At 35.2% G+C, this 14,191-nt stretch overlaps 1 protein-coding gene across 2 annotated transcripts in view; it reads left to right on the plus strand.

Annotated features, from left to right (window-relative positions):
* The window catches only part of HDX (highly divergent homeobox), a 280,072-nt gene that overhangs the window by 250,585 nt on the left and 15,296 nt on the right, over positions 1-14,191 (plus strand). For both annotated transcript variants that reach the window (XM_077146730.1, XM_077146731.1), the window contains exons 7-8: positions 7,596-7,675; positions 11,459-11,542. In XM_077146730.1, coding sequence (XP_077002845.1) covers positions 7,596-7,675; positions 11,459-11,542 — 164 coding nt within the window. The remainder of the gene's footprint in view (positions 1-7,595; positions 7,676-11,458; positions 11,543-14,191) is intronic.

Below are 14,191 nucleotides of genomic sequence, written 5' to 3' on the forward strand. Positions count from 1 at the left end.
AGAAAGGTAGACGATAAAGACTGAGATGGTATAATCTAGGAATGCCTAGAGTGTATAATGATAGTGACTAAATGTACAAATTTCAAAAATGTTTTTGCATGAGGTAGAACAAGGGAATGTCATTACTGCAAGGTGCTGAAAATAGATGGTAATTAATATTTAAAAATTTTAACTTATGTGTGAGACTAAAGCAAAAAAAGTTTATTTGGTACAAAATTTATATTTTGACTAGTGCATTTCCTAATATAAATTATGTGGATAGCTTAATTGAACACCATAAGTACATGGAACCTTGGGTAGATTTTGTTGATTTGTCCAGAGTGATGCCCTGATAAATCCCAGAGTGATTTGAACAATGAATAAAAAAGTATTTGCAAAGTCCCCTTCAGGGAATGATGAGAAAAAGGGAAAATTAAACTTCCCCAAATTGAATTCTTGTTATTCTCACAAGCAGTGAGGACAACCAAAGCAATAGGCTGAGCCTCCAATTTTGGGTTTTGTTCCAATGAAACAACCCCACAAAGGATAGGTCAAGCCTACTTAAAATTAGGCCTAAGAATCACCCCCAAGAGAACCTCTTTTGTTCCTCAGATGTGGCCTCTCTTTCCAGCCAACACAACAAACAAACTCACTGCCCTCCCCCTGCATACGTGGGACATGACTCCCAAGGGTGTGGACCTTCTTGGCAACATGGGACAGAAATCCTAGAATGAGCTGAGACTCAGCATCTGGGGATTGAGAAAACCTTCTCGACCAAAAGGGGGAAGAGTGAAATGAGACAAAATAAAGCGTCTATGGCTGAGAGATTCTAAACAGAGTCTAGAGGTTATCCTGAAGGTTATTCTTAGGCATTAAATAGATATCACCTTGTTATTCAAGATGTAATGCAGAGGCTGGAGGGAACTGCCTGAAAATGTAGAGCTGCGTTCCAGTAGCCATGTTTCTTGAAGATGATTGTATAATGATATAGCTTTGACAATGTGACTGTGTGATTGTGAAAAGCTTGTGTCTGATGCTCCTTTTATCTACCTTATCAACAGATGAGTAAAACATATGGAATAAAAATTAATAATGGGGGGTACATATGTTAAAATAAATTTAGATTGAAATGCTAGAGCAAAAATGAAAGGGAGGGGTAAGGGGTATGGCATGTATTAGTTTTTTTCTGTTGTCTTTTTACTTCTTTTTCTGAATTGATGCAGATGTTCTAAGAAGTGATCATGATTATGAATATGCAACTATGTGATGATATTGTGAATTACTGATTATATATGTAGAAGGGAATGATCGTAAGTTAAGAATGTTTGTGTTTGTTGTTACATATTTTAAAAAATTTTTAAACTATTAAAAAAAGTAAATGGCAATGTAATACACAGATATATTCCACTAAATAATTAAATAATCCTTAAATGATCCTGTCAACACCCCAGTATGGTATTAAAAAGACACGCAACGCAACTTTTTCACTTATTTCCTATATTTTAAATAACAATAGTTAGGACATATAGCTGTACAATATCCTGGCTCATCAGCATTTACCTAAATCCTCAGGCTCAGTTTCTTCTTCATCTGTAAAAGTAGGGTAATAATATCTATCTTGTCTGATCATTTTTTTTCTTGCTCCTCAACTAATGGAGACCAACTGAGATAAACATCTGGTTAGACAGGAGGTGGAGTTGGGTGGCTTTACACTCACTACTGGGAGCAGAGACCTAAGAGTCCTAGGGTATGGGTCAGGAAATGGAGGAAAGCCTGGCTCACTGTATCTGAGGGATGGTAAACCTAGAAGGAAAACCAAGTGAAAATGAGCAGCAATTCTAAGGAGCAATCAAAAAGAGAAGGGAAAAAATATATATATATATATATCCAGGTGTTTTGGGGGTGTGATGTGATGCTCTGTACATGTCTGTTGGATCTAGTTCATTTATCCTTTTATTCAAATTATCTATTTCTTTTTTGATTGTCACTCTATATGTTGTATGTGCAGATGGGAGTGATGCATTGCAGTGTCCAACTATTATTGTTGAGACTTCTGTTTCTCCTTTCAGTTTAGCAAGTGTATGCCTCATGTATTTTGGAGCATCCAGGTTAGGTGCATAAATATTTATGATTTTATTTTCCTTGGTGGATTGTTCCTTTTATTAATGTATGATGTCCTTCTTTTTCTCCTATAACTTTTTTGCATTTACAGTCTATTAGTCTAATATTAATAAAGCTACCTCAGCTCTTTTTTGTTATATTTGCATGGAATATCCTTTTTAAATCTTTTGCTTTCAATCAATTTGTGTTTTGGGGCCTAAAGTGAGTCTCTTATGTAACATATAGTTAGATCATGCTTTTTTATACATTCTATCTATCTGTGCCTTTTCGTTGTGGAGTTTAAATCCATTGACATCAATGTTATTATTGTAAAAGCAGTACTTAATTCAGCCATTTTATCCTTTGGTTTTATATGGTAAGTCTGGTTTTTTTGTCTCTATTTTTACCCTTTCAGTTATACTTACAATAATCTTCATTTCTTCACACTACTACTCCATGCCACTCTCTCCTGGCTTATCCTTCAAATTTGAGGAACTCCCTTTACTAATTCTTGTTGCACAGGCTTTTTTGATGAACTTTCTCAGGTTCTTTTTATCTGTGAATATTTTAAACTCTCCCTCATTTTTGAAGGGCAGTTTTGCTGGATAATGAATTTTTGCCTTGCAACTTCTCTATTTCAGTACCTTAAATATATCATACCATTGCCTTCTCACCTACACGGTATCTGATGGGAAATAGGTACTTAGCCTTATTGTAAAGTCCTTGTATGTGACAAATTGCTTTTCTCTTCCTGCTATCAGAATTCTCTTTATCTCTGGCATTTGATATTTTTATTAGTATGTCTTTGAGTAGGTCTATTAAGATTTATTCTGTTTGGAGTATGTTGTGCTTCTTGGACATGTATATTTATGTCTTTCATAAAAGTTGGGAAAATTTTCCCCATTCTCAAATATTTCTTCTGCCCTCTTTCCCTTCTCCTTTCCTTTTGGGACAGCCAAGACACATATGTTTGTATATTTTGTGATGTCATTCAAATTCCTAAGACCTACCTCAATTCTTTCCATTATTTTTTCTATTTGTTCTTCTGTCTGTAAGATTTCATTTGCCCCATCTTCTAGTTCACTGCTTCTTTCTTCTGCCTGCTCAAATCTGCTGCCATATGCATCTAGTGTATTTTTCATCTCTACTATTTTGTTTTTCATCCCCATAATTTCCAGTTTCTTTTTATACTTTGAAATTTTTCTTTATCTTCTCAGATTGTCTTCTTAATATCCTTTATTGCTTTTTTTAGCATTTTTTATTGTGAGATATAACATAAATACAAAAAAGCAATAAATTTCAAAGCCCATTGTAACAAGTAGTTATAGAGTAGATTTCAATGTTTGGTATGGGATACAGTTCCATAATTTCAGTTTTCTCCTTCTAGTGGCTCCAAGACACTAGAGACTAAAGGAAATATCAGTAAAATTATTCAGCAGTCACACTCATTTGTTAAATCCTATCTTCTCTGTTAGAATTCCTCTTTTACCTTGATCCTTCTCCCAGTCTTTAGGGGCATTTAGGCTATGCCCATTTGAAATATCTTACATTGGAAAGGAGTGTCAACAATAAGGGATAGGGGGATGGAACTAGTGGATGTTTGCGGAGAGACTGGTCCTCTGTATTTCAGGACTTATCTGGCCGAGGAAACATATGGAAGTTATAGGTTTCTGGAAAGTAATCTTAGTGTGTGAAACTTGTAGAATCTCAGAGAGAGCCTAGGTGTTCTTTAGGGTTAACAGGAATGGTGTTGGTTGGGGGTTGACAAACTGGCAATGTTCAATATCTAGCTGAACCTTGCATAAGAGCAGCCTCCAAAATAGCCTCTCAATGCTATTTGTACTCTCTTTACAACTGATACCTAGTTTTGTTACATTTCTTTCCCCATTTTTTGGTCAGGAAGGCATTGTCAATTCCACAGAATCAGGGCCAGGCTCATCCCTGGGAGTCATGTCCCATGTTGCCAGGGAGACTTTACTCTGGATGTCATGTCCCACATACAGAAGAGGGTATTCATTTTCCTTGTAGAGTGGGATTGGAGAGATAGAGGTCACACCTGAGCAACAAAAGAGGTTTTCTTGAAGTAACCCTTAGGCATAACCATAAGTAGACTTAGCTTCTCTGCTACAGAAATAAGTTTCATAAGAGCAAATCTCAAGATCAAGGGCTTGACCCATTGACTTGGGAATCCTTACTTTTTGAGAAAGTATCAGGGATTTCCCCAATGGGAAGATTTAATAGTTCCATATTTTTTCTCCAGCCCCTCAAGGGACTTTGCCAATACTTTTAAATTATCCACCCATCATACTCTGGGTTGTATCCACATATTACATTAAGCTATACAGAATTACAAGCCCTCATTCCCATTCTGGTCTACATGTGTTTAGGTTGTCTAAATGAGCTATACAGACAAGCTGAGTTAGATTAAATGCTATAGAAAACTTAGGTTTTGGACAAAATAAACCTTCGTTCTATTGGTCTCATTCAGTAAATGAAGTTCTAAAATACAGAAAATATCCTTTACTCTGTATTTTGCTGTGTCTTAGTACTGACCAAATTAGCTTCATTCCTATCTCTAATTGAAGTCTGGCCTCTTTTTTGATTTCTTTAGCAGTTATTATATGTAACAATGTTGATTGTCAGAGCTGCCGTACTCAAACTCTGATCTTAGGTGTCACACAGGCAACCAAATATGTATATATATATATATATATCAGCATTTCAAAATCCAGAAATAACATTTACAACTCCAAACTAAATGTGACTGCTATAAGAGCTTAAAATCTAGGCCCCAATTTTCTAATAAGTATTTTCTAAAAGAGACCATACAATATCCGTTCTCTTGTTTCTGCTTAATTTGACACCACACAATGTCCCCAAGGTTCATACACATCATTGCATGCTTCAGAACTTCATTCCTTTCTGTAGCCACGCAGTATTCCATCACAAACATACACCACTGCTCACCTTTCTGCTTCTCAGTCAATGTATCCCTCAGCCACCTCCATCCATTGGGCATCATGAATAATGTCCAAAGTATGCAATCTAAGTGTCACATTATCCTCACTTAGCTGTACAATCATCAACACTCTCAAATTTAGACAATTTTCATTCTTCCAAAGAGAAAAATAACTGATAAATACCCTTGACAAATACAAAATCCATATCTCCCCTTAACTCTTGTCCGTCCTCCCAACCCAATTATTTACCACTGGTATTACTGTGATATAGATGATGTCTTCCTATTAAATATAAGCCATAACATGCAATAGTAGTTATCCCCCATACCCCTCTATTTTTGACTCTTTCTACAAAATTCATACCTTTGAAGTAGTTCATGCAAGAACTGATTTACATTTCTAGTGTTAATTGGTGATACACACTGCTCTATACAACCTCTTTCAATCATGTTCACCTTCAATATTAATATATTTTATCTCTTTAACCATATTTTCCTTCATCTCCTTTAATTCATTTAGGAGATTTGTTTGAACATGTTTGCCCAGTTGTTTCACATTCTGTGTCTCCTCTGAAGTTTGAATTTGTTACTTTGAATAGGCCATATCCTCTGTTTCTTATTATGGCTTGTAATTTTTTGCTGACATCTAAGCAACTGATTATGTTGATGAGTTTACTGAGAAGATTAGTTTCTCTCTCTGGCTAGGGTTTTATTATTGATTGACTTGGTGTTAAGGCTCTTGTTTGATGCTTCATTCAACTTATTCTCAACCTTTAAAATAGCCCATTTTCATAGCCCAAATACCCTTAAAGAGTGGAAAAAGACCAAAGGTGATGGTGGAGTTATATAGAGAAGGTAGGGTTAAACAAATGAGTATGATTGCTAAATCATTATGCTGATATTGCTTTTAGTCTTCAGTATCTTAGAGCAACTAGGAGTAAAAACCTAAAATTGTGGAATTATAACCCATACCAAACCCTGAAATCTGTTCTACAACTAATTGTTGTGCTGGGTTTTGAAACTTACTGCTTTTTGTATATATGTTATTTCTCACCAAAAAAAAATGTCTATTGTGAGGATAAAAAAGTATTTATTCCTTCTAGCCTCAAATGTTCTGGAGCAGCTAGAAGGAAAAATATGAGAGGATTGTATGGTAGCCCATGACAAACTCTGGGATCTGTCCTTTAACTACTTGTTGAAGCGTGCTTTGAAAACTACTGCTTTTTTTATTTCTTTGCTTTGTATATATGTTATAACAATACAATAAAAAGTTTCTGTTTTTGCTTTGTATATATGTTATATTATACAATTAAAAAGTCAAAAAATAGTCCACGTTTTATCAGATTTTTTCTACTTTTGTACTTCTCATTCTTGCCCTTTATATGTGGTACAATTTTTAAGATTTCTCTTTTTATGCAGTTTCACATTCAGGAGAAAGTTCCTATTCCTCTGTTCCTTCTTTCGTCTGTGTTGTTTGTTTTTGTTTTGCTTCTATAATTTTTTACACTACTTTTGTTGTCTCTAGCTGCTTTTGCTTAGAGGGCAAATTCTGGGAGATGGTTCACCCCAGAGAGGACTTTCTTGAGTCACTATTTTCCATCCAAAACAGGACCAGGGATCCACAAAATGGGCATGGACCAGCTCCAAAGAACCCTGGGGAGGGGATCAGGAAGTACACCAAAAGCACCTTTAATCTCTCCCCAAAGCTGTGTTTTCCTTGCCTGTTCAGCAAATGGAGCTCTTCAACTTATTGTTTCAGCAGCCCTGAGGGAAGCACTGTATTGTTAAGTCTCCATTGCCTGTACCTCTGTCAAAGTGGGGTTGAAACAATGACACCACCTTTGTCTGGGACTGGGTTGAAACAGTAGCTCAGAGTCAGGACCCTGAAATCTGTCTTTGCAAATCAAAAGTCAGTGATGGGCTGTGACCAGCCCTGTTCCTGCGGAAGATGATTTTTATAACCTTTTCTGTCTCCAGGGAGCTAGCCAGGGTCTGGACCCCAAGCAGCCCACCATAAGAGTTTGGGTGGGCACTGGCACCAGCTACATAGTAAGAGCAACTCCCTGTACTCCACCACTCAACCTCTTCCTCCTTCTCTTCCCTGGATGCTGTACAGTGTTCTTTTGGCCTCCAGAATCCCAGAACAGTTGTTTCAGATGGTTCCTGCTTGCTCAACAGCCATTTGGTGGAAGGATTAAGTCCCAGAGTTCCCTACTCTACCATCTTCCCTGGATGTCAAAAACCATAATATTTTATTTGAGAAATAGGCCCTAAATTATTTTTAAAATCTTCCATTATGAAGGCTACAGATTGTTTCCAGGTTTCTACCTACTGTATATAACACAGTGTGGACCATTCTCATGTCTGCACACATCCATGCATACTTTCTTAAGGTAGAGATTTATCAGAAATGGAATTGCTCATAAAAGCATGTATGCACTGATTTTGTCATTTGTGCTTTTTTCAATTGAGGAATTATTCAAGCAATTTTGCAAAAGTGCATTCTCAATGAAGTTTTGAGAAATGATAAATGGAATCATGCTTTTTTTTTCCATAGAAGAGTCCAATGAAGTTGTTTCAAATGAGGCAAGAGCTCATAAGAAGGAGGACCACAATGCAGTGTCCACAGATAATGTGGTATGTACATTTTGAAATTCTTCCCTCTTTACATGATGGATTTCAAGGACATATTCCCAGTTGGTTACAATTTCAGCATTGTCAGAATAAAGTCTTGCTCCATTTCACAAACCAAAACATAATTGTTGGTAATGAAATCATATATCTTTGAGAACTTTATAAAATACCTTTTAAAGTGCTGTCATTGAAACTTCAAAATGTTTGTTTTAGGAGTTTCACAAATATAAACACCTAATGATTGGTATGTATAGGTCATTTTATACATGGCAAGTTATTTTTCTTCAACACCTTATTAAAACTTCAGCAGAATTATTCTCATTTGACAGATGGCAGGATTAGAACTGAGTTTAGCCTGGGATCATGGCAAAGGCCTTTCTTAGAACTTCATGACAGAAATTCTTTCTTAGTCAAGATTCCTGACTCTGAGTCTTCCATTTAAACCCTATACATCTATACTGTGTTTGGTATATTTTCTTCTTTCTAATTAAATTGGACTTTTGGTCATCTTAAAAATTGCACTAAAGGATGAAAGACAGTATTAGGAGGCTGAATAGCAAGCAGAGACAGGCTGTGTGTGGATTAATCTGGGTTTGATGAAAACATTATGCATATATATAGGGCACATTCTCTAAGCAGCTGTTTTACCTGCATCTGTTTATATTCTAATACTATTAAGTAATGCAGAAATCGAGATAGTATTAAACTAAAGTCATATATAAAGATAAATACATTGTGCTTGTTTTCAGTTTTGAATCAGCATTATTTACTTGACTGCAACCTTTTATGATAGACCTTATTATGGTTTTCTTTATTACAAAATGGCTACAATTTCAAAATTTACCCTGACTTCCATTGCAAACATTATATATTTGACATCACAATCCTGCCACATCTCCTTAATAAAAGTTGAACACATAGAATATGTTTTCTCTTTTTTGTCAAGCATCAATAATATATAACAATATTTTCCACATGCAGAATATTGTTTAGAATTGCTTTTTATTGATTTCAGTCCTGGTTTAAATCAATCATTGGCCTTCTAGCACTAAATTCAACAAGCCTATAAGGAAATAAGATTTATTTTGAGCAAAATCATATTTTCATGAGGTGGCTAATAATGTTTCACACCATTACAAATTGTGCTGTCTTAAGTTCCACCAGTAACAATCTCCCTCTGCTGTAGATTTGAGTTATGCCATACAAGGTATATAAAATGATTTACAAACTGAACATCCTTTCTTTTAAAGCCATGCTCCTTTTTAGCCTGAATTTTTCCACACTGAATCTCCCCTTCAGCAGCCATTTGAAGATAATGAATGAAATCATGGCTCAGGATGACTCTTAGTCACTTAGGCACTTAATTTTTCAAGAACAATTGATTTTTAGAGAAAAACTCCAAACCTTCAAAGGTTGATTTCTGCCTGTAACTATTGAGTGCCCCCAATTATTCATGGATAACAAATCACATAGACAAATAAGACCTATTTATATGCAGAAATATATACAGTGGCTGTGGTGCTTCCTCCCTGAGTTGCCTAGCTTGCTTTTCTCAGAACAAATCCAAATATGTAGACAATCTAAAATCAATTAAATATTAAATCTGAGGTGCAGTGAGAGCTGACATGATTAAGCCCCAAGTTTATAGTGATTATAATAGAAAACAAAACATTAAATTCATCTCCAGGCAGCTGTAAAAAGCAATTTCATTGCAGCTGTCCTGATTCAGATGCCTGCAGGTCACAAACTGTGTAATGGTATTGTGTCCTTTTACATAATGTATCAAATATGATCTTTGCTTGTGACTTTTAATCTCAATGTTTATTGCTGGATAGGAAGCCTGATTTCAAAATCTGCCTACAACATGTTGCTATTAATGTGCTTGTTCTTAAAAGACTGTCTAGTGACTACATTTAGCTTAGCTTTTCTCTTTTTTAAATTTTCTTTTGAGTTGGCAGGTTTAGATATTTCAAGTTCTTTTTTTAACTGTGTTTTTCACATGCAAAAGAGAAAACTTTAGGGCCAATTTTATGTATTTTTGTTGTTGTTTATTTTAGCTTAAAAAAAAATGGTTATCAGTTAGAGAACTTGCCTGGTCCCCATGGTTAGAGTTTCTTGATCATTCTTTTTTCAATTTTTTATTTTTAAATAGGTTCAAAGGTAGAGAATATAAACAGATGCTGTTAATAGATCTGTTTAGAGAATATCCTCTCTATATATCCATAATGTTTTCTTTAAACCCAGATTAATCCACACACACAGCCTCTCTGCTTGCTACTCAACCTCCTAATATTGTCTTTTCTCCCTTACTGCAAGTTTTTAGATGACTAAAAGAGTCCAATTTCATTATAAAGAATAAAATATTCCTGTTTATTTTCTGACCATTAAGTAACGCAAAAATCAAGATGGTATTAAACTAAAGTCATATGTAAGGGGAAATGCCATTGTGCTTGTTTTCAGCTTTGAATCAGTATTTTTTAGTTGATTGCAACCTTTAAAAAGGCCCTTATAATGGTTTTCTCTGTTACAAAATGGTTATGCTTTCAAGAATTACCATGTTTTCCAAATTTTATTTATTTGGAAACATTATTTATGTTTATTTATTTGACATCATTATTTATTTATTTGACATCATAATCCTATCACATCTCTTAAATAAAATTTGAGCACAAAGAATATTGTTTTTCTTTTGTTGTTAAATATCAGCAATATATAACAGTGTTTTTTCCACATGCAGAATGTAGTTTAGAATTGATTTTTATTTATTTCAGTCCTAACAACAAGAACATTCACTTATGTAGTAATTATCAAGTTCAAGGAATTTAAAAATGATATAAATCATACAGTCTGTATTCCATGTTTGTCAATCGTCTCAGTAATGTCCTTTTAGCCCTTTTCTCCTCCATTATTAAATCCTGTCCAGAATCACATACTGCATTTAAATGTCATTGTCTATCTACTCTCTCTTTTTTTAATTTGTAGGAACATATATACAATATAAAATTTCCCATCTCAACTCCCAAGCATATTGGTCGTTCTTCACATCAGCACTAAGCTGTTTTGTTCATTCTTTTGACAGATGTTTAATTAGTACCTATTGTGCATAAGCTATGGTAAAAATAAAGCTGTACCTTAATTCTAAAGCTAAGGGAAAATTAGTCTTTCTCCCTCTCCTTCTGCTTCTCTCTGTTTCTTCCATTGTTACAGTCCAGTGATGGAAACAAATCACTGTGCACTTTTTATCATTACATCATGGATGTCTGATGTCAATTGTCTATCTAATAGATTTAGTAAATATGTGATTTTTTAAAAATTGTGTTTGACTTTGGAATACATGCCATATGTTGAAATTTTGCTCCAGAAGTCACAAAGAAGAATGTGGAGACTTCAAAAATAAAGCTTTTCATATCAACTAGAAATGTTTACCATTGAAATAGACTAACCTTATATGAAGTGAGTTTCTTGTCACTGGAGGGGGATATTCAAGCAGACTTTGAGTGCTTGTTTTCTAAGGGGTATTGTGAAAGGGATTTTTTCTATTTTAAATAGTATTAAAGTCATTTCTTATTTACTAAGCAGTCATCAGTTAAAGGTAAAAAGAGATGGCTCAGATACACATTGGAAGTAGTACAGAGGAGCCTATCAGTTATCAAAGTTTATTTCAGATAACCTGGAGTAGAGGACCCCATTACTATATTGAGCATTGAATGTATATGTTCTATATATTGTTGAGAGTAGTGATAATAACCAGATATATACTTATCAAAACTTCTCTACCTGTTACAGAAAATAGAAATTATTGATGATGATGAAAGTGACATGACAAGTAATCCTGAAGTAGAACAAGTGAATTCTCTCTCGGATTATAAGGTAAAAGTGATTCAAATTCTGAATTCATTAAGAGAAGGTATTACGTGAACCAGGATTTTGCAGTACCTATATTAATCCCCTTTTATAATTTAAGCATCCTGGGGCCCTGCATCAATTGTCTTGGGCATATTGGGTATCAGTCAGGGTGATGGACATTTTAATTAGTGCTGTTTAGTACTTCTGATTTTAAGCAATGAGTTTGTGAGGCATTGATGGGGATCAACAAGGCATACTGGTGGGTAATGTGAAATTTATGATGAAACTTTTTTAAGGTCAATGTTCATTTTTTAACACTTTTTTAAACTGTGAAATATAACATATATACAAAAAAGTCAATAAATTTCCAGGTACATTTTAACGAGAAGTTATAGAACAGATTTTAAAGTTTTGCATGGGCTGCAGTTCCATGATTTTTTGTTTTGTCTTCTAGCTGCTCCAAAACACTGGAGACCAAAAGAAATATAAATACAGTGATTCAGCAGTCATGCTTATTTGCTAAATCTTATCTTCTCTGTTACATTTCTCCTTCTCTTTTTTATTTTTTTGTGAAAAATAACATATATACAAAAAAGAAAGCATTGAAAGTACATCACAGCAGTTAGTTGTCTAACAGATTTCAGAGTTTGGTATGGGCTACAATTCCACAAGTTTAGGTTTATACTTCTAGCTGTTCTAAGATACTGGAAACTAAAAGAAATATTAATATAATGATTAAAGACTGATACTCATTTGTTAAACCCTATCTTCTCTGTATAACTCCACCATCACCTTTGACCTTTCTCCCACTTTTTAGGGGTATTTGGGCTATGGCCATTCTAACTTTTTCACGTTAGAAGGGGCTGTTGATAATATGGGATAAGGGAATGGAACGAGTTAATGTTCTGGAGAGGTTGGCCCCTTTGTGTTTCAATACTAATCTGGTCCAGGGACACATTTGGAGGTTGTACGGTTATGGAAAGTTACCATAGTGCATAGAACCATTGTAGAAGCTTATCTATTGCTCTAGGTATTCTTTAGGATTGGCTGGAATGGTTTTGGTTGGGGTTTGGCAAGTTATGATAGAAAGCAATGTCTAACTGAACCTTGCATAAGACCAACCTCCAGAGTAGCCTCTCAACTCTGTTTGAACTCTCTTGGTCACTGATACCTTATTTGTTACACTTCTTTTTCCCCTTTTGGTCAGGATGGCATTGTTGATCCTGTGGTGTAAGAGCCAGGCTTATCCTGGGGAGTCATCTCCCACACTGCCAGGGAGACTTTCACCCCTGGATGTCATGTCCCACATAGCAGGGAGGGTAATGGTCTCATTTTCAGAGTTGGGCTTACAGACAGAGAGGCCACATCTAAGCAACAAAAGAAGTTCTCTAGAAGTAACTCTTAGGCATACGTATAGATAGGCTAAGCTTCTCCCTTATATACTTAAGCTTCACAAGAGCAAGGCTCAAGATCAAGGGCTTGGCCTATTGATTTGGGTGTCCCTAATGTTTGACACAGTATCCATGATTTCCCAGGTGGTAAAGTTTAATAGTTCCATATTTTTTCTCCCATCCCTCCAGGGACTTTGCAAATACATTTTGAATATGTGCTTTATCTTCTCTGGCATTTATCCAGGCATTATATTAAGCTATAAAGGATTAAAGACTCTCATTCTTATTCTGGACTCCTTGTGTTTGGATTGTTTAAATGATCTATCCAGACAGGTTGATTTAGATCATATGTTACAGAAAATTTAGGTTCTTGATGAAATAAACCTTTCTTGCTTTGGTCCCAAAGAGTAGGTAAAGTTCTAAAATACAATGTCTTCCTTACCACTGTATTCTGAATTACCTTAATGCCAACCTGGTTGGCTTCATTCTTATCTCTAAATACAGCCTCTCAAAATCCAGAAATAACAATTACCAGAGACAGAGATTTGCACACCGATGTTCATAGCAGCATTATTCACAATGGCCAGAAAATAATGTTGAATTTTGTCGAATGCTTTTTCAGTATCAATTGAGATGATCATATGATTTTTCTCTTCTAATGTGTTAATGTGTTGTATTACATTAACTGATTTTCTTATGTTGACCATCCTTACATTCTTCATCCATAAAATGAGTTAGGTAATAATAATTTTTCCTCAATTTTTTGGAATATTTTCAGCAGGATTGTTGCTTAGATGTGGCCTCTCTGTCTGTAAGCCCAACTCTGAAAATGAGACCATTGCCCTCCCTGCTATGTGGGACATGACATTCAGGGCTGAAAGTCTCCCTGACAGTGTGGGAGATGACTCCCCAGGATAAGCCTGGCTCTGACACCACAGGATCAACAATGCCATCCTGACCAAAAGGGGAAAAAGAAGTGTAACAAATAAGGTATCAGTGACCAAGAGAGTTCAAACAGAGTCGAGAGGCTACTCTGGAGTTCTTTTTTGGAATGTTTGTTACAATTACCCTGTGTAGCCATCTGGCCCTGGGCTTTTCTTTATAGGAAGATTTTTTATGACAGATTGAATATCTTTACTTGTGATTCATTTGCTGAGATCTTCGATTTCTTTTGAGTCAGTGTAGTTTGTTTCTGAGTTTCCAGGAATTTGTGCATTTCATCTAAGTTGTCTAGTTTGTTGGTTTATAATTGTTCATAGTATCCCCCTATGATTTTTTTTAT

This window comes from Tamandua tetradactyla, chromosome X (genome assembly GCF_023851605.1).
Source record: "Tamandua tetradactyla isolate mTamTet1 chromosome X, mTamTet1.pri, whole genome shotgun sequence".
Classification (NCBI taxonomy): domain Eukaryota; kingdom Metazoa; phylum Chordata; class Mammalia; order Pilosa; family Myrmecophagidae; genus Tamandua; species Tamandua tetradactyla.